The sequence below is a fragment of the Egretta garzetta genome, unplaced genomic scaffold (assembly GCF_000687185.1).
Source record: "Egretta garzetta isolate BGI_Z169 unplaced genomic scaffold, ASM68718v1 scaffold11, whole genome shotgun sequence".
NCBI classification, from domain to species: domain Eukaryota; kingdom Metazoa; phylum Chordata; class Aves; order Pelecaniformes; family Ardeidae; genus Egretta; species Egretta garzetta.
In genome coordinates this window covers 2102722-2123839 of record NW_009258621.1, presented here as the reverse complement: position 1 = coordinate 2123839, position 21118 = coordinate 2102722, and the positions used below count along the sequence as shown (strand labels likewise).

The window sequence follows — 21118 nt, the reverse complement described above, 5'->3', positions numbered from 1 at the left end:
TGTAGTGTAGTATCAACGGGGCATGAATGTTGAAGAGGAAGTGAGTACAGTGACATGTACTTCATCTTTTCACACTCGTGCCCTCCCAGTAAAACTGTAGCTATCCCTTGAACCATATAACCCAAAGACTCTCAGGGACAACAGTTTTCTCTGCAAACAGACAAAACTCCATGGATTTATAGAAGGGATTAAAGCAAAACAGAAAGGACAATCACTTACTCTAGGACAAGCATCTTCTCCTTGCTGTCCCACCAAGATATACAAAGTATCACCCTTCTGAAGGTCAAAAATTCCCAGCACAGACACGCCGTGGGATCGTACCATGGTGTTCTTCCCTCCTTTCCCACCAGCAGCTCCATAGCCTGAGATGCTGCAGGAAAAAGAAAACAAGAGCTTAGCACCTGAGTTGTCCCAGACAAGTGAAAGGTAGTACAAACCACTTTTGGGCACTGAGTGTTTTGCATACCTGGACTGTACACAGTGTCACAGGGTGACACCCTGAAGACCTAACACACTAAATAAATCTGACCCCAAAGCTTGAAGACTGACGTTCTCTGCTCTACACGGTCCTATGAACTTGGGTAGCTACAAAACAGCTTCTTTCACATTGATTCTTGGGCAAACACTCTCTGAAGACACAGCGAGCAAGTACCTGTAGTTCAAACTTTAATATATGAAACATATTTTGTTTCCCAGAAGGCATACCCTTGAGAGGTTTGCAGCAAGGAAGAGAAAGAACGGAAGCTGGAGAACGGGTAAGTACAGCACATATGGCTAAAGAGAACATTAAGCATGAGATTGACATGGGGAGATTTGAGAAAGCAGACAGCATAACCGGTCCTGGTAGCATGGACCAGATGGTAAACAGCTCTCCTATTCCCAGGATCAGAGGAATATAGAAGAGTAGATGGACACAACACTACCTGCAGTAAACAAGGAAGGCAAAAGTCCCCTGGCTAAACTCACAACCATGGTGAACGCCTCCCTGTCTCCAGCCAGGAGTGGCTAAGTTGCAAACACAGGCTGCTGCAGTCTCAGTCAAGGCTCTGGGACTTCTATTTCAAGCAGTCAAGATTCAGAGGTCCTTACTGTTGTTGATGTACCCAAAGATTTGGCTGTACCACTGTATTGCTCAGCTCCTCCCTCTCCCTTTCTAAGTACGCAAAAAATATACATACTTGAAGCAGCTTTTATCAAAGGATTTTAAAGCACATTATAAAAATCATGATAAAACACATACCTGTGCTGCAATAAAAGACAGAGTTACTCAACTTTCTGAGCAAGTGAGTGGTGGTACAGCAAGCTCAATTTAGATCTGAAATAAGCAGGTGATTCTCCACCGACGTTAGTAACTTTGCAGCTATTTTCTTGAAAGCAAATTCAACCTGGAGCACATGAACAGTGACTGCAGGGCTGAGAACACCAAAATCCCACTCGGCTTCCTACCCAGTTACAGTACAGGTGCTCTGCTTTAACTCCTCCTTTCCTCTAGCACCTGGTTGGTCTTTGCCCAGCACAGTCCTGCATGCAAACAGGCTACAAGCAGAACAAACCAGCATTGCCCATCGTACGTGAGCACCCTGAACAGGTTGGGCAGGCAGCAACTTGCCTTAACGATAAGCAAGAGGAACTCACCATGTGATATTGCTCTGAGGCAGCCAGCATGGAGCAGCTCTGATGTCGAAGCAACTACAGAGCATCAAGTGCCTCATAAAGCACATTAGATCCTCACAATGTGACATGATTATGTTCATGCCACTGCTGATAACCAAAGCAATCATTCCTCAGTAAGGCTGCACTGGAGCCAGCAGAAAAAGCAATGGACACAGCACTGGGCTACCCTGAACAGATGCTGCATAAATCTGAAGACTGAGTTGATTTGCTGTAGAATTTTATAATGCCTAATGAGGTGCACTATCAGGCACAGCAAGCTGGCAGGGCTAATCGGCTGCAATTAGGGGCTGTATTTTTCTGTGTATGAACAGATTTTGCATACAAGCAATGATGTCAGGAAGGTTCAGGAGAACCCCTTTTGGCCTTATTCAAAGGCTTCAGACAAATAAAACCAGTAGATTCAGGTGACAGTCATTCCCTATTCAAAATGGGTGTCACTGCTTAAACAGGTGGGTTATCTCAACTTCAAGTTTTAGCAGGATCCCTTTCCTTAGGCACAACTTTCTTTTACAGGAGCAATCCATTTAACCATTCTGGCTCTGAAGAAAGATTTAGACCACTCTGAGTAGATATAATCAGAACACAGAATACCTTCCATTGTCTTCCTCCTTTTCTTTTGCTATGATACTTTTAGGAACTGAAAAAGAAAACTGCATCTTCAGGAAGGATCAGGATGAGCAGAGTGCACTGGCTGTGCAAACCAAGGTTGGAGAAAAAAATCCACCTCTGGGTAGCCAGGTCATGGGAAACACTAGAGCTCATTTTGAGACTATGAGAAAATGCAGTGCATAGGCTGGCCAACTTAGAAGGACACCTTTTTGCATTCCATTGTGCCATGTTCTTGAGCTACCTTACAAGAAGGGACCAGAGAAAAGAGAAAAGGAAGTGACAACAAATGCAGCACTCAGCAAAACGGACCAAAGACTTTTGCTTTAAAAATAGAAATAGAATTTGGATAATGGATGGTAAAGTGTAATTTATTACAGTTCACTTTTCTCATACTTGAACACAGACTTAAATATGGATGACAAGACCTTCTGAACGCTTAGAAGGAAATCTGATAAGAATAGTATTCTTTTATATTGCCTAACTTTATTGTTATACAGTGTGCAGTCCGGTGGGAGAAAACCCAGAAGATTTTGTCCATATCAGCATTGGAGCATGTAGGATTCCAGTCTTCAAATGAAGCTGCCTACTGTCTGTGGCAGCCTACTCGGATCTTCATAGGTGGTGGGGTTTTCTGGATGTGGTTAGCTTGTGCTAGTAGAGTTTTGTGCAAAGTCGAGCTTTCCGCCTTTGCATTTTATTAACGTGTATTCTGCCTCATGTTCACACTATCTATATCCTTCTTATGCAATTATAAGTGAGTGTAACTCACTACTCTACATTACACGGTGTAAAACACACTGATATGGCATAACAACAGCTTTCTTAAGAGCCCAACAGTCAGCTGGAGGATTTTATCTCTGGGTTGGGTATATTGGAGATGGCTATCAGACTAACTTACAGGACCCACAGTACAGCAGGCCTGCAGGGGAGAGCTAAATATAGGCAGTTGGTCCAGACTCTGGGAAGCCCTGGAATTGATATTGCAACTTGACATTTTCCTAGGGCTATGCTATACTGGGGGACTTTGCTGCCCCTTCAGCAGCCCAGAATCAGGAAGATGTCAAGTTAATTTAAGCCCACAATTGCCTCCTCCTTTCCCCCAGCTGTGAATTCTCTACTCTAGTCTTAAGAGGTGCAGAAGAGAACGTCATCCATTTATATATAGGTTACCAATTACATTAGCCATCTGTTATCTATACAGAACCTAAAAGTCTGTTAGGTCATTTATAGTACTTAAACAGATAGGTCCTCCCTAAAGGGCCTGTGGTTTGTATTGTGTAGCAAAAATCAGCCTACAGTTGCACTGGAATTCTGGCTCTTCTTGGGCTGTGATATTAAAGAAATGACAATGTTTTAAGTTTATTGCCTCTTCTCTTTTGGGCTATACTTTATAACCATATTTACTGAATGCTGGTCCTGAAAAATTCTGTTCACCTCAGGCAACTCATTTTTGATAGCCGAGTAAAACATCATTAATGCTTTTTCATTGCCATCAATCCTTGTGGTAATAGGCACTCAGGCAGAACTTGCACCCAGCTTAGCCTAGCCTAGCCAGTTTTTCAAAAGTGCTTTGCAGTAGACTTCTGCTAGAGACTGACATCTATCCTCAATATTAATATTCTTTTTCAATTAGAAGAAAAAAAAGGAGGTGCCAATAAGTTTTAACTGAAATTTGTTCAAGGCTTTCAGTGGAATGTTCCGCTTTGAAATCCATCATACCATCACTGGTTTCAGTAGGCAATGTTGCATAAAAAACCAACACCAGTCATTGATTCAAACAGACAGCTCTGCTTACAAACTGATACATGTAATGGCTTGATGTTACCATTCAGATACAGTGAACTAAACTTCGATTGTACTTCTTTCCTCAGCAAGAGCAAAAAGAAAAAATGATTGGTAAAAATCTGATTAAGTAGCATTGAACCGTATCTGATCATCTCCCTTTGAAAATAACTCCACAGAGGGATTTAAGCGTTAGAACCCTCAGTATCACAGAGCTTAACATTTAGGTGGCTGGCTTCCAAAATCAATTTTACAGTGGTGAGCCAGGCTTACAGGCTCAACTTACCATGCCTAGATAAAAAAAAGTCAAGATGCTGAGCAGAGCTTGATACAAGCTGTCTCATAAGAAATGCTGACATGCTATTGTGCCTTCTATACCAGGTGAAGAGTGGGAAAAACTCATTCTGATCCCAGAATTCAGCAGGTAGCATATGGGATATGTATGCTCCTTGGCCTGGGGAAGTCAAAACACTTGATTTTCAGCTACTTATAGGGCTCTTCCAACTTGTAACAATTTAGGCTAAAGATTTGTCTGCCTCAGATGGTTGCTTCTCTTTCTTTTCTTCTCTCTTTCACCAAAAATTCGCATCTTCCAGACAACAAATCTGAGACTGAAAAGGTTGGAAATCACAGGATCAAGGAGAAGTAAAACCCGAGTAGATCTGGCCAAACTTCCAAATACAATACTTTATATATGCCTAACATGTATTTGTAGCTTGGATAAGTTTCAAACGCAAAGATGTATCATGACAATGAGAGATGGTTCCCTTACCGGTATGTGTTGGTTGCTGGTACTCTCCAGATCTGAATGCCTTGGAGAATCCCTTCAGCTCCTACAATCACACTGAGGTTGGAATTCCTGTAGGCATCATTGCATTGGCTCTGTGTGGGGCCATAGGGTCCGCTGGCACCACATGTTGTGAATAACCAGTGATCTGAAATGAGGATATATACAAAGCATGATCTGAACATCTGAAGATCAAGTAGCTGTTTTGCTCTTTATACACTCTCTTGTCAGACCAAGGGAAGAACCTGTCCCCTGAGGTTTTAGCCAGAACAAATACTCACAGAATTCTTTTAAAAAACTCATAGCACTGCATATTTCACTATTTGACAGCTTTTCATCTGCATCTCCTGAAAGCTATCACAACTATGAACATAGCTTTACTTTTTCTAAGGCTGAAAAAGGCAAGGATCACAGAGTGGAGTAAATGCAACACAGACCACCCAGTTTTGGGCTCTGCTCTCTGGGCTGTTAAAGTGCACACTCATAACCTCAAGACTAGTGCATTTTAGCCCTTTCAGTTTCTACAGACATTTGATTATTGAATTTATTTTATATGGGAAAGTAGCTGTTAATTAGATAAAAAAACCCTGTAAATACAACACCATCTCACTGATTTAAACATAACAGTAAACTAATTGTGTTTTGAATAATTATTTGCTCACAAGAGATTCAAGTTAAGCTTCAGAAGGCAAAACACCTAACTGAGGCCTGTAAAACATGCATTCAGCTCCACATGTTCTAGACCAGATCTGCAGGTGTAAATCAACGCATCCCTATTACAGCCATTTTCATCAACTGGAAGTACTAGTCCTGTACAAATAGATTTCTAGAACAAGGCTTTGCTAATTTGTGCCTCAGAAATCTATTTTTTTAACTTTAATACGTGATGCTGAAAATGCCATCCTTTTCCTTAAAGATTCATTATTAGGATAGTTGCAAGACCACAATGCTCTTGTAAACCCCACCCTAACATATTTGCTAGTATATCAGGAAATATTTCATATGGAATCAAAACTAAGATCTAGGTGGTCAATAAGTGGACTAAGCATTTTTGGTGCACATGATTTATCATTCATACTTATTAACAAGCTAATATACACAATCTAATAGTCTCCATTAGTTAATTCTACTGTCATTAAAGACAAAAGACTTGAAATACGCCTAAGAAATATTATTTCTACAAATGATGTTGGGCCATACGGCCCTCCTTATGGCTTTCTCAAAGGGCACCATTTTCCCACCTAGCATCCACTAATGCAATACAACACATGCAGACTCTCAGCAATGGTACTAATTAGCTCAGAGCATTAGCTTGATCTGCTTCTTGGAATTTGGAGCTATTGCCTAAGCAGATCTGGTCTAGAAAAAATGGTCTGCACGAGTCTGGAAAGGAGAGGCCAGCAGTTCTACCATTGCTGTTACTGGAGGGGGTCACCCACCAGAAATACAAGGAAACACATTAGTTTAGTCAAGCACAAGGTCTGAATTACCTTTTCACAAACTAAACCTGAAGTTGACCTAAATTCCTTCTTATAAAAACATTCAATGCATGAGATGGATCAGGTAATTTGGCAGGACTTTAAGAAATAAAGTGGCTAGTATTTCTGAAAAACCTTTGTAATACAGTCTTGGCTATTCCAAGAAGCAATGCAAAACTACTACTTTAGGAAAGCTTCCCAATCTAAGTACTGCTGAGAGAATAATCTTTTCCTTCTTTCTGCAGAATCTATGCCACCCCTCATCAAAACTCCCCTGCAAGGGTCCTCTAGAGATTTTGCTATTGTTACTTTTTTTACATGAATATTTACATACTTATTTTTCTTATTTCTCCAATCCTTCTGCAATGGGTGGCAGTATAAAATCTTAAAATTAGCAGATAGCAAATAGAATTCCCCTCTCCTCCTCTGCCCCCCAAACACCCAAGAACAACAGGTGAGAGGGGAAAACCACCTAAGAACGCAAGGTCTAAAAGTTCCTAAAGCAAAATGCTTCAGTAGCTCTGATATCAACAGCCTTGCACCAGAAGTTACTTATGTTTATTCTTGCAAAAAAAACCCCAAACACCCAAAACCCAACCCAAAGCAAAATCTCACAGAAAATGGAAGATGAGAGACTCATTCTGTCAGCTATCACAGTCATTTAACATTGCAATATCCCAGTGGGCTAAGCCACCTGCACTGAAACATATGTTTAGTAAAGCGGGCAGGTAAGTGTCTTCGTTTGGAACAATAAGAAGCCATTTGGATGTCTCTGGTGAAACATCAAACATGTTCCCAAAGGTAGGAGCAGGTGACCTTCAAGGGGACAATAAGCCCAAAACATGAGAGAATCAAAATGGAAAACTAGAAGTGATAAAAGCTAGGACAGACCACAGATTGTGCATACTGTGGTTAAGCTTTACATTTCTGATTTACTCCCTTTAAATAAATCTTGTTCCTCAGGTATCTGCTTACCTGGCCTTGGCAAAAGTACCTCTAGACTATCACACAAGTAACACAGCGCAGCTGGACCTGAGACTGGCAGCTCTTGACTCCCACTAGGTTCCAGGGACAGGGGATCAATGAACAATGTCTTATTCTAAACTGCTTGTTAATGGCCCGCTGTTTCCTTAAAAGCCCAATGCCCTTGGTAGAACAGAAGAAAAATGTCCTCCTGCTGCAAACATTATGCCTTCAGACTTTGACCTGAAGTAATCAGAACAACTTTTGTGATTTCTGCCTCTTAGACAGACTAGAGGAGGCTCACTGCCAGTGCAGAGGCAGTATCGAGGTAAGAACAGTGCTGGTAATTTAAGATTAGTGAATGTGCATCTAAGCAATTCAAATCTGGCTTTTAAGAGAATGAGAGTACGGGGAATGAAAAACCACATAAATGTTTTGCCAGGGAGCATGATGTAAGGAACCTGGAGATGACTGAGCACAGGAGGTACTATCTTAGATTTCAAAAGAGGTCCTGTTGTAATCGATACAGTGGTATACACAAGATTGCACGTAAAGCCTCCCAGGTTCTGCAGCTGCTGCAGTCAGTGCTGGCAGACATATTTACGTGCTCTATTCAGGTAGATGGTAGACAGGAATGGGAAAAGACGTGTTTCACAAGTAGCGGAGCTGGTGGTGACCTTCGCCTAAAACATTGCAGGAAGAAGTCTGGCCCAAGTGAAGTCCATGAGGAGACTGCACCTAATTTGAACCAGCAAGGATTTCACTAAAACGCACAGCCAGGTTTTGCGCGACCTCCTCATTTGTCACTGACTTGCAGACAGTCCTCCGCCTGTTTATATGCACTTTCACATCTGATACTGAAAGCCAGCCCAACACGTAACAGCTTTGTCGCTGAATAAATGGTCAGAATATGGCATGGGAAGAAGTCGCCCCTCATTTCAACATAATTAGGACAGATGGGTGTTAGTTACAGTTCTGGATATAGGCTAAAAACCTCGCACTTCCCTCCCTCTGCTCTCTTAAATGTTTTGCAAAGCCAACCCTCAAGCTGCAGATGTAACAGTAGCCCAAGATCTTAAACAACTAACCCAGTAACAAAACCGAGTACTGCCCATCTTGGATAATCCACAACTTCTTTTCAGTAAGAATAACCATTCAGTCCCTGTAAAGTATTGATTTTCTCCTGATTCTAGAAATGACTGCAGCACGTCTCACGAGCTCAGAGAGTGCATTTCTACAGGTTGCTGCATGCCACAGCAGTTTACAGTAATTCAATTTGAAGCATTATTTTGATCTCCAAAGACTAAAGCAGCAGCACTGAATCGAAAATCCTTAAGCAGCTAGGTGAGAAGCATGGATTTTTTTTCCATCGGTGCACAACTGTGGTCTGTCGCATACAGCACAGCATACCTCCCTTCCCTTCTGCAGTCTGCGACAGGCTAACATTGCCGGCACCTCACACAGACAAAGGGAAAAAAAGCAGGACTCTCCAGTCTGAATCTTCCCAAACAACTAGCAGATTTCGGAACTCTGCCCAACTTCACACAAGTGAATAATTTATACATCAGTTCATTTGACGGGTTCCCCACTTTCACAGGAAACGTGGCAGAGGAAACATTTGGTCTTCTGCCTGTTTCACCCACACACCTGCCCTCCTTCAAGCTCCCTGGCAATCTCCCCAACATATTGCTAAGGTCCCAGCAACAACATTTTGCAAGAAATGCCATTTTAGCTCTATAAAAACAGATTAAAAATATTCATTTTCCCTGCCTTTTCTTTCCAAATTAGATTTACCGATATATTTACACACACACTCATGCTCGTTTTCTTTTGCACACCAGAAATTCTAGTTTTCACACAGCTTGGCTAGCTACGTTAAAATGCACAGCAATCAAGGCACTGGATTTCAGCCACAGCAAAGGGGAGTGATGTCCTGGCTCTTGGAAAACAAAAAGAACAAAACCCCACAAGACTTAAAATGACTAACTCATTTGCAGCTCTGATACCACTTGCAGCCCAAGGCAGCACTGCTGCCGGCACTGCACCAGCAACACTGAAGAGGAAAACAATGGAGCAAAGCCTAAAGCACATTTGTACTTCTAACACAGAAAGCAATTTCACTGGCACATATAACACATACACTCCATATCACAAAACGGACATAGGCATTTTAGCTATACCTCAAGGGCCCAAACATATTAACTGTTATTTGTTAAATTAAGCTGGTTTGAACTGAGGTCCAACTTGTTCCAAACCAAAAGTTTACTGTGATTTGAGAGAATTGCCAACCAAGCACCATGCTACTTGGCTTCTTTTGGAACCTAGAGTAACGCACTAGTGAAATGCGTCAGTGCTTTAAAACAATGTGGAGGCAGTTTGTGGATCTTGCTGCCACAGCCTCTACTCAGGCCAAGAGGCTATCCCTACTTCCAATAGAGTAAAAAAAGCATTAATAAGGGCTATAAGGTCTCATGCTTTGGGAGCATAAGAATCCCAGTGGCTAAACTTCTGTAGGCAATTGATTCTGTTAGTTGTCCCTCAGGGAGTTCATTTGACTTTTTCCTCTAAGGGGGATGTCACCAGTAATTCCAGGGTTGGTCTGTACTGAAAGTCTATAGGCAAAATATACTACAAGCATACATAAGAAATGTTTTCAGTGATGTAAGGAAGGAAAAACCTTTTAATTTTGCTTTCGGTTCTGTTGTTTAACAGTGTCCTGTGAACACTAATTTGAGATTATTATCTATTCCAGGACAAAGTTTGCCCGAGATTAATGAGGTGGGGCAGGAGTTTGAAAGGTGATGGTAAATGGCAGAATTAGATTGTGCTCACAATGACAGTCCCTGAACTGTTAAATGTGTCTACAGAATTATATTAGTAGGATATAAAATTATCATGGAAATTAGTGAGTCTTGCCAGCAATACCAAAACCCTTGGTATTGCTAGGTACAGCTAGACTAAGAGGAGGCCGGCTTTTCAACTATTTGTGGGGTTACTATTTCTACCTCTGTCTTTCCATTTTCTAAATGAGGGCAGCAATGAAGGCTGGGCCATGTTTTTCAGTTCAACAAGAGCAGCATCTGCAGTGCTGACAAATGTATGCCAGACTGATCCTGAGTATCATTTCAAAGAAATACTCAATCCTTGATTCGTGCTTTAGGTTTTTCTTAAGTGTCCATTTAAAGGGAACACTATCAGGGCATCCTTGTAGGAAAGTACCTGTGGTCAGTATAACAGGGCAAGAGCACAACTGACTTTGAACAGCAATGAGAACGGCTTGTTTCTTGCTGCCTTCTGAAGTCAGAACCTAACAAAGCAGCATGAAAAAAACTACTTCCTTTTCTCTTTTATGTTTCACTTAAAAGAGATAGCAGGACTCTTCCATAAAGGGTGTTAAGTGAGACATGCTGCTAACTTTTTGGAATTTGTTTGTTCACAATTACAAAGGATAGTAGAAATACACATTGGATAACAAAGACCAAGTTGGGTGGTGGTGGCAAAATTATTTCAAAACCTTTCCTGAGATTTATAGCATTTTCTGCACAATTTGAACTGCTATTCTTAAGAGTGGGCAGCTTTAAAATTTAGGTCTAAAATGTGTGAATTGTTGTGTTTATTTCAGTTGTATGATTAATTCTGGAGAGCATTTATGCCAATTCAGCTTTGCTATGTTGGGATCTGGTTGTACATTAATTTTCAGTATTGTACCTTCGCTATTTTCAGTCCTACAGAGAAAGCAAATGTAACCACTGCAACTAAGAAATTCATGCTTACATAATCTGAGATCCCACCATCCATCTCTGAACATTTTCTACCACTGTTCAGGATGCTACTTTTGTTGGGGGGAGGGCACTGAGCTGTTATTCACTGTGTTAATTGATGCTTAATACAAAAATACAATTCTGCAGATACCTTTATTGCATTATGCCAACAGTTCAGTTAGTATAATTGCACACAAAGAGCAACGAAATGTAATTTTCTTTTACTTAATACTTGCTCTGTTGTTCCTTTCAGCTCCTTCATCGGATTAACTAATGTGACTCAGAGTTCTTCCGAGAAACAGCCACGTAAGTACTCGTAAGAGGACTCTCCCTGATGCAAAAGACAAAATCTGTGCCACTACTAAGTGTTGCAAGGAAGAGACCCAAGCTGAAGGAAAACAGTAATCCAGCCTAGATGAGAAAATGATTTGATGACAGTTTCCATGCAAGAAACCCTGGTCACACAATGACTGGTGGAGATGCAGATCAGATGGGACAAAACAATGCAACATTTGAGGGGAAAAAAGGTTAATCTTTTTGTACATTTTACAAGACACCATTTTTGTACTGTGTGCCCTGACATGAGTAAGTTGTCAGTGGGACAGATGAGAAGCTGAAGCATCAAAAGAGAGGCTATCCTCATGGTATTTACAGCCTATTCAGAAGCATCAGAAATCTTTAATTAAAGCTTGATTGCTCTGTGTCTTGCCACTCCTTTTGCCTACTGAGAATCCTATTTTGTCTCCTCCAGTTTCCATGATAGTAATTTGTTTACCTAGAGTTCCTCATTATTGTTCACTGTATCTTTATATGCCTGAATTCCCCATATTCTGGCCTTGTCTGTAAAAGGAAATTGCATTAGTTTGATATAAATTGGCTTTTTAATTGCTAGTTAAAACTCCCTGTAGAGCAATGCTATAGTTTGAGCAGCTTTCAGTTTTATTTAAACTAATACCTTATCAATTTAAAAACAAAGCCAAAGTAAGCTTGGTTTACATCAAAATAAACAGTGTACAGATTCAACCATTTCAATCAAAAATCCTAGTTCCGCTGAAGTTGTTTCAATCTTCTGGTATACCCAGGTTTTCTTGCAACTTTTTTTCAGACTTCTTTTAGAATCAAGTTTAACCTACAACCTTTCAGCAAGAAGCTGGCACATCAGAAAATAACATGTCATTAATTAATTGAAAAGGAAAGCATTTGCATTGCTTGCTTGCACTGCAAGTAACTGTGTGACTTGAAACCTACAGGAATTTTTCTGTGTTGGTCCTGGTCATCATCAAGAAACTTGAGAGTGCAACACCACAACATCAGCTGTAGCAGTTTTGGGTCTTATTCTCTACACAGCGCATTCATCATCCCAGGTGTGACACAGGACAGTGAATAACAGATTTCTGGAAGCTTTAGGATCTTTCACAGCATGGCTGTGTTATGTGGTTTGAACCTTTGGTGTGCATATCCTGGAGGCATGCCAAGCCACGATAAGCAATGGCAAGGCTGAAGAAGTAATTCACTGGGCACAGGGCCTGAGAACAGAGAGGACAGGGAGGCTGGTGGCGGTGACTAATGCTTCTGCTAAAAATGTATTTCCAAGCACAGGCAAAACCAGCAGGTACACGTGAGAGGTTGTTCTCGGTTACAAGGGAGCAAACTGAGGCCCATACCCTTGAAAGCAGTGGAGCTTGTTTGGATTTGCTGTCATGTGAACAGAGTGGTACCTGTCTTTCAGATTGTACTTCCTGCTGCGTAGGCTGAGCTGGCTTGGGGACTTTGGGAGGGCATTTTATTATCCTGTTGTCTCCTCAGCTATAGGAACACAGTTCTTTGTTTTAATATGATTTCTTAAGAAGGAAATATTATACCCTGTGATCCATCACACAAGCCAAAGATCACATTAGCCGTAATTACTTTTGGCTGAGCTGATATTGGTCAACGCAGTCTTTGGGACTTCAGGGTGGTGCTGATGCTGTTGGTTCACTCGCACAACAGTAAATATGTGGCCATCAAAGCAAAGGCCTTGACAGACTCAGCCTGAGGTTTCTTAAATGCATTACAGGATGCAGAAACAAGATTATAGCTGGGTAAAATGCATAGCTTGGGGACAAAACAAGCATCTGCAGTGTTTACTGAGAGCAGGGACTCAGCAACACAACAGGAAAAAGTGGCTCAGTGCTATGGAGACCCTCAGAAATGCAATGGCTTCCCACTGCAAGATTTCTGCCCTATCTACACTGGGGGCACAAAGGAGAGAAAATTGCTGTTGGAGTGATTTCAAACCTCAAGGGCTGGAGACAATTTTAGACAGAAGATGAACAGGACCAAGGATCAAGGCCAGAAATTGGGCAAGCTGGCTTAGATATCACAGGAATTGCCTTGAATTTTTGCCCCAAGTTCATAAAAAAAATGATTTTAATTGCTCAAAGTACCTGAGTGACTTTCTCTTCTACCCCCATGCAATCTGACTCCCATTATTTCTACTATCCAAGCATTTCTTTAAATTGCATTCCTCAGATAGGACAGGGAGCAGAAGGGCTAGAAGATGTTCCATCATTGCATGTCTAGTGAGAAGTAGGAAGTAACAAAATGCTCAAAGAAACCTACAGCCTCAAGATTTCTAGCCTGACAGCCACACACCCACTTTACATTAATTTTGGATCCAAACTTCAGGCCATTCTCCCATCTGAACCTGATACCTTTTGTGTTACTGAAACAGCAGGTACCCTGGAAGGAACTACATCGCCACCTAAGCATTGACATTGCTATGGAAAATCAGTCAGAAGTCCATAATCTACACCTGTGTATGGATCCTACCACAAGATCACTGACCTAAAAGCAATACTGAAAGCACTTAAAAGTAAAAGGTGGCTCCACTTACAGGCAGGAAACAGAGATACAGGTATCAAAGGGAACACTTCAAAGAATCTGCGAAGAGGACATAAGGGTCTTTTTGGAAATTATACCTTTGTGACCAGTCCAAACTCACACAACCATGTCTGTAACAGAGCTAGACACAACCTTTACAGCTAAAGCACAGGTCCACCTAGCCCACCATACTCTTATGTAGGCTCATTCCTTCTGTCTTATTCTCCTGAAACTCCTGTCAGTGCTCCTGCACTTTTCTTGCTGTATGACGCTCTGTACATAAAATATCAATAAACTCCACTTCATAACAAATCTTGGCCTACACTGCAGACTGTATCATCAGCCTCCACTGCCAGAGCTTGCTTCACAAGAGAGTTCAGGTACCAGCAGCTACCCTGCTGCGGCAGCACAGAGTGGGATAACACATCCAGCTTTTCAGGCAGGCTTTGAAGACTGTGTGGAGCTTTTGACCACACTGACCAGACTGCTGTTGATATTAGAGCTAACACTGCTAGTTCATGTATTTCAGCAGTACACTGCAGGTAGCAAAGTGAGACATAACCTAAACATAAACATAACAAAACAGACTCAAAGAAGTCTTTCCAAGACGGAGGAGTGGGAGAGGAGGGGCAGCAGGAACAAATTCCTGGGCTTACTGATAATGTAAAGGAGGTATATACCAACCACACCCCTGTTCTCTACCTTAAGAGTACCTATTTCAAATAGGCAGGTAACTAGCTAGCCCTAAGTGAGGAGCAGCAGCTGCACACAGTGCTGAGGGTGGCAGTTACAGCAAGTGCTTGTCTCTCCTGTAGTCACCTCTCATTTCCATGGTCAGCCCTGCTCCCCCAGGTAGGCTGGAGGTTGGGGCCACCTGAATCAAGTTGGGAAGCGAAGCTGGCAAGGAGGAGGGAAGGAAGCAGACTGAAATAGAAACGCACACATAGAGCCCCAGATACTGTGAATGTGTGAGCAAGCCTGGGAGAGGGAAGAGACAGACATTTGGGAGACAGCAATGTGAGGGGGAGAGAATGGAAATCTTGTATCTATTTGGCTCATTCCGCTACAGTTAAGCGGGAAAGGGGAGCTGGGGGACAGGAAAGAATAACACAACATTGAACATACAAGACTGACATTAACTAATTTTTAGTTAGACTTCTAACTAACTAAAAATGTTTTTTAAATAAAGTCTAATATGCTTTACTTTTTCAAATGGGCAATGAAAATATTACTGAAAAAGCAAAGCTATGTTATTTCAAACCAAGCCTATATTAATTAGAGATGTGTGTTCAAGTTACCACATGCTGGACTCTGTCAATTTGGACACTTTGCTTTGATTTCTGCCTATTTTTAAATGACCACGACACCAAACCACAGTTTAAAAGCACTTTCTACATCAAGAAGAGGCTCCCTCTGGTTCTTTCTTTTGCCAGCTTGCAATCAAAATCCAAACTGTAGTTAACAGCTAAAGGTAATTGTTTTGTTTTGTTTGTAAGGGACTTAGAAAAAGCTCTGAACAAAGGCTTTGGTAAAAAAAAAAATAATAAAGGAATCATATTATATTTAGCCACATCTAACACAAATCTGTACTAGCTGGAAATCTCTGCTGTCGGAAAATGCTTCTCAGACCAGACAATTACCTGCTGGACCAGAAATGGGGGCAGTGTTGAGTTGGAGATTTCCCAGAAGCCTTTTTTCCCATCCAAACTTCTTCTGGCCACCTCTACTGGTGAGCAAATTGCTTGAGTCTGGAGCGGTACCTCGAGGTGTCTTCTCTCCACTGACTAGAAAACAAGAAGTCACAGATTGGTTTATCACTGAGGGTGGCTGAGTCAGTATGTAATCCAAAACTGAAGCTAAATTAAGGGCTGGAGGCTTCTCTGCTGAGAATAAGAGCCTGAAGTCACAGGATATAACACTATTAAAAGGAAAGGGCAGACTGCCTTTCCATTGCTATTATGGGAACTGTGACAAAAGAAAAATAAACAGGAATGAGTGGTGGGCAAAACAGCAAGTGAATGAAGACACAAAGCAGATATACAGAATACAATCTTTAGCAACTATTAGAAAGTTTCTCTTTTAGCCACTAAACATATGTGTAATCTTTTTTTAATTACAACCTAATTTTAAGATCTCTTTAGACTACTGGAACCTGAGGTACATTGTACTTATGCACCAAAACCAAGGGGTATCACTGCGTAAATGGAAAGACTCACAGCCCCAGCTAATGCAAATTAACACAACACAAGGCAGATGAAACATTCTGACTGCTGTTGGATGAGGAAGTGGCTTAGAGGTTTTAAATCTGAACAGGGCTACAGAAGTCATAGCTTCAAGCCTAGGAGATGAAAAAACACACTTAAGTTCTACTGCTCAACCCAAGGCAGACGTTTCATGTGTTCAGAGCAGTAATCCTTCAGTCCTCATATAAGTTGTTGGTCTGAGGTACAGAGTGACAGATCATTGAAAACATTTACGAATTAAGTAGTTTACTATGCATGAGACTGTGAAAGACGAGCCAGGCACAAACGTTCAATAAAAATCTAAATGGGGTGAAATCTGGCAGCAAGAGGTACAGACTGGGCATATTCTAGAGGCCAGTCAATCACAGAGTCTGGATCAGAATCCAGATTTTTCTCAAGAGCAGGAGAAAGTGAAGACCCTAGTTTCTGATTCAGACTTAACTGCGTGTCAGTCCAAATAAAATAACCTTGTTCTAATTTAACTGGAGTATTGTGCCCAATGTTATTGAGCCAGAGTCCAACTGTCATTCATTTTGATAACTGTCACACAGCAAACCAGGTCATGTGGAACTCTATAATCACAGATTGGCTTCTGCATCAGCCTGGGTGGATAGGTGATGCTACTGTCTCAGCTGGAAGCTGACTCTCCCATACCATATGTCTTACTACCCATTTACTGCCAAACTCGGCACCCGTTCACTGGTTGGCTCCACTAATAAGATAGGCACCTGAACGGTCTCCTCCACACAGTTATTTCTGAAACATACCTTTACATTTCAAGGGTTTTTTGAAGATAAGAACACGCAATACCTTTCCCACAGTTTCAACCCTTTTCCAAATTTCAATTACGTGGCAAATAAAAGACAAGTCACTTGCAGATAAAAGGAAAACTTACTTGTTAGATAACAGTCCAGACTAAGGGAGACATTGTCAAAAGCAATAATGGCATCAGATCCTTCTTCCCATGAAGCGATGATCTGAAACCAAAACCTGCACAGATTGGAAGAACAGGGATTAAATTCTGTTAAAGAGATGAAACTTGGAGCTCTTTGCAATTAAAGTGGTTTTAGAACGGGGGAAAAAAGCTTTTCTTTTCACATATAAAAATATTAAATTGACAGAGAAAGTATCCTCACCCCTAACAAGCAAAGATGATCTGAGGAGGGGAGCTGTATATGAATATTGATAGACAGAAAAAAGAATACAGCCCCTCTTCCCTCCAGAGACATAGAATGTGAAGCAGGTGCAAGTATGTGTGTGTGTGTGTGTGTGGGTACAGAATATAAAGTCTCCTGGCTTCTGGCACAAAAAACCCCAGACACCTACGCGACTTTATTCTCACAAGTGAGTTACACCCCAAAGTGTTAAGAAAAATAAGTATGCTTGGGTTCCTGAAGTCATTTGGAGTTTCTAAAAGGAACTGGCAATCAAAGCCAGAAACCAATTTAGAAAGTATTTGGTGTTGATCCACCCTCTAGGAGGCAAAGGATATCTAACAGTCCTGGCAGTCACGAAAGAGAGGAACTGACACTGGGTAGTCCATAGGCAGAGCAAGAACTCATTATCTCCTTGTAGAAGCTGAGCAGGTTTGCCTTAAATCACCTCCACACTCTCAGCTGGCTTTTGCCAGGAAGTTCTGCCACTCCTACATTACCAGAGGAAAGATCACTGTAAATTCACCCTCAGTGGTATTACACGTCAACAGGAAGAACAAAACCAAACCACAGTCAAATACTTAAAATCTGATAGAATATTGACCACGCATTAATTTAGTACACTCATGGATTTAGATTTTCTCTTAGCTTAGCAAGTTCACGTTCTCCCAATGCATATCTGCCACATAAAGTCATAATACTCTGCTTCGGAAGGAGAATGATTTCTAAAAGTAGCCGACCATGGCCCAGAAGCGAGGTACAATGCTGAGAGGTTGCATCAAGACTATAAAAACATGAAACTATCATATGCTGTAGAACAAGCTTCAACAGAATACAAAATATTATTTAAACCTTATTCTTGATGTTTTTTACACCAGCAGAAGTGAAGCCATTCATGGGTCTTTCTAATGTAGATCTATGGCTGATGGTTCCTGCTCTATCTTTTAGATATAAGCATTTAGCCAGAATGTGAATTCTTGCAGGTGTTCCAGTTTAGACAAGAAACTGATGACAGAACAAGGCATTTTTGAGGAGCAGTCCTATTTATTTAGAAAGGCTGTAGAAATCCTGTCCCTTCACTGCAGCAAGAATCTAAATACCAGCAGAAGTTTTTTTTCTTCTCACAGACTCTAATCCTTTATGCATAGTACTGGGTCTAAAATATTTTCTCTCAGCTTTTTGTCTGCTATCAGTATTCTTAAGTTAGTCTTCTTGTCTCCTACTGTTTTTAAAATCTACCTTTCCTTTACCAACAAACCAACCTCACAAAACAAAATTCAAGTGAAACTTCTCTTCTCATATGTACATTTACTTTGGGACAGCCTGTTCCTGTGTTTTGAATGAGGGTTTTGACTGTTTCAGGCACCTGGCTGTCAACAGACATAACCAGCTTCCATGCTGTTCTCAAATACAATGCAGCTTTCACCACCTGTGATGACAGTGAGGTTTGGCATAGCTAAAACAGACCCCAGGGATATATGTGCCTTTTGAGAACATCTAGATTGAAGTCTCGTCTTCTGCAGCTGGTGTTCTTGCTAAGCTATAGATGAGGACACAGTCAGAAAAGCTGACTCAACCAAAGCAAAAGCTTCAAACAGAAAAAGACCCTGGCAGTCCCTGAAAGCTGCAAAGGGTTTTGAACAGGACACAGTCCATTCACAACAAAAAAAGAGTTGATACAGTTACTATGTTCCTCCTCCTTTATTTCTGGTGAAGCAAAACAACGATACTTCAATACTGAAATTTCTTGCTCCTTGGAGATATGCATTGGACACATGGAGAGACTTTTCTAAAATGGACTTTTTGTGTTCTAAAGACATGAGCAGCTACTATGAAAGAGCAGGTGATTGACACAAAGAACAGTGGACATGGTGAAGGAAGAGTATCCCTATCAAAGGAAACTCCAAATAGCAAGACATAATTTTCTGTGCTAAATGATCTGTCTTTATCAGCTCAAAAGGAGGCAGCTCCATCCAAACAAATCTGAAGATCACAAAAGTGCATTTTTTGCCTTCCCAATCCACACAAAGTGCAAGTGCAGTCTGATGTTGCCAGAAGCCTCAGAAGCCTCATAGTTCTTAGTTGGTATGCCCGAATTCCACTGTGAGTATGTCTAGGAGGAGAACTGGAAGAATTATAAAATCCTTGGATGTTAAACTGGCTTGCAAGTACATAGTCTGTCCTCCCCCTGCCTCCTCCCCGCATTTGCTCCACAGCTGACACACCACAACACTTCAAGTGAAGTTACAAGCTCCAGCGTAAACATAAGCTGTTCAGTTTGAGGCACGCCATCTGAGTCTTAAACAAAAGCTGTTGGGCTCTGATCTACTTTTTCCTCTAAGTTACTGTGCCAGCAGCAGAGATGACTGAACCATATGTAAAACAGATCCTGAACCACCATGGGCCACAGTCTGGTACATTATGGAGAACCAGGACCTACTTTGGGCTGTAAACTACAGGCTGTAGCTCAGCAGAAGCTTATTCTTCCCTGTTGTGTGCTGCTGAAACCTCAAGGAAGCGGTAAGGTGGAAATGGGTGCAGCTACATGTCTTTCAGTTGGCTGTGTCTGAAAATCAGTGCCCTGCACACAGTGAACCTCAGCGCTACATTGAAAGGACCACTGGAACTGAGTCTCTTATGCATTTGATTTTTAGCCTGTTGCCTGGGGACACACACTAAATGCCACTTGGAGATATGGACATTTTGATGTGTGCTTATGTTTGTAAGGTGCTAAACTGAGGCTGGGAAATGAACTACAAAGACAAATAAGCAGTTCTTTGACATGGTCCTCCATGTCAGCTTTTCCCTCCACTTCTGCAGACTTTAGCTCAGGTTGCATAAAAGAAGAGACAGATACTTCTGCAAAGACTGCTACAAATCTTCGCTGTACCTAGCAACCAAATACTTCTGAAATAGCTCTAGGCAATTGCCTTGGCAGAACCTAAGCTTCATGCCCCAAGGTGTTACCCTTTGATGCACTGTTCACGTTGTGCCTCTTCAGACAATGAAGGGTTGTCCTTGTAAGAATCATCAGATGTTCAGCCCCGAAGAACAGAAAGACATGATACAAACCAGTATTTCTGTTGCTGAAGGGAGTGCCATCTAATGTGCCCATATAAGAATGCAATAGGTTGCGCTTTACTTTTATGTGCAGTTAAGAGACAGCCTTGCTGATTTCACCTGCAGGAGCACTGGGACCAGAACACTTGAAAAGTTTCCTGAAGTTCACCAAGGATGAAAAAAAAAAAAGACAGAAATGCCTCCAAAATAGAAAAATCATGTGGATGTCAAACACTGTTAGGACCATCAGTCTGCTTGGGTTGTCTATCAATCTGATTTTTTTTCTTAACATGAATGCAGTTTCATACAAATCTCTTGAAACCAGCATTTCTGCAACAAATTGTTCATCTTTTCCTCTCCAGTTTAATGCCACTATTAATTTAGAAATATGATGTCTTTCAAATTCCATTGAAACAAGCTCATCAGTTAACCAACATTTCAATCATTAGCTTTGGTGGTTTTAACTTAATGGGCTAATTAAGGGAAATTTAATCAAAACTGAAGATGGAAATGTCACACATCAGTGAGATGGAAAAAACCCCACAGACAATCTTGTTCCCTTGCCCCCTCCTTTTTTTTTTTTTTAGTTTCTGTTTGATCCCTGAAAGCAGTGAAACAACTCCCTTTGACTTTGGTGAAAGCTGATACTGAAACATCAGAAGCATGTTATTGCAGGGGCTCGGTAGAATGCTGGAGGTGACAATGTCTCATGAGTATTTGTGCACAGATCAAAGTGGGGTATGCT

General features: G+C 41.3%; 1 protein-coding gene across 1 annotated transcript in view; it reads right to left on the bottom strand.

Annotated features, from left to right (window-relative positions):
* The window catches only part of ALK (ALK receptor tyrosine kinase), a 364338-nt gene that overhangs the window by 29637 nt on the left and 313583 nt on the right, over nucleotides 1-21118 (bottom strand). Inside the window, exons 9-11 of the mRNA XM_009648158.1 lie at nucleotides 17055-17149; nucleotides 4838-5000; nucleotides 220-370 (exon numbers count right to left, since the gene is read on the bottom strand). Coding sequence (XP_009646453.1) covers nucleotides 220-370; nucleotides 4838-5000; nucleotides 17055-17149 — 409 coding nt within the window. The remainder of the gene's footprint in view (nucleotides 1-219; nucleotides 371-4837; nucleotides 5001-17054; nucleotides 17150-21118) is intronic.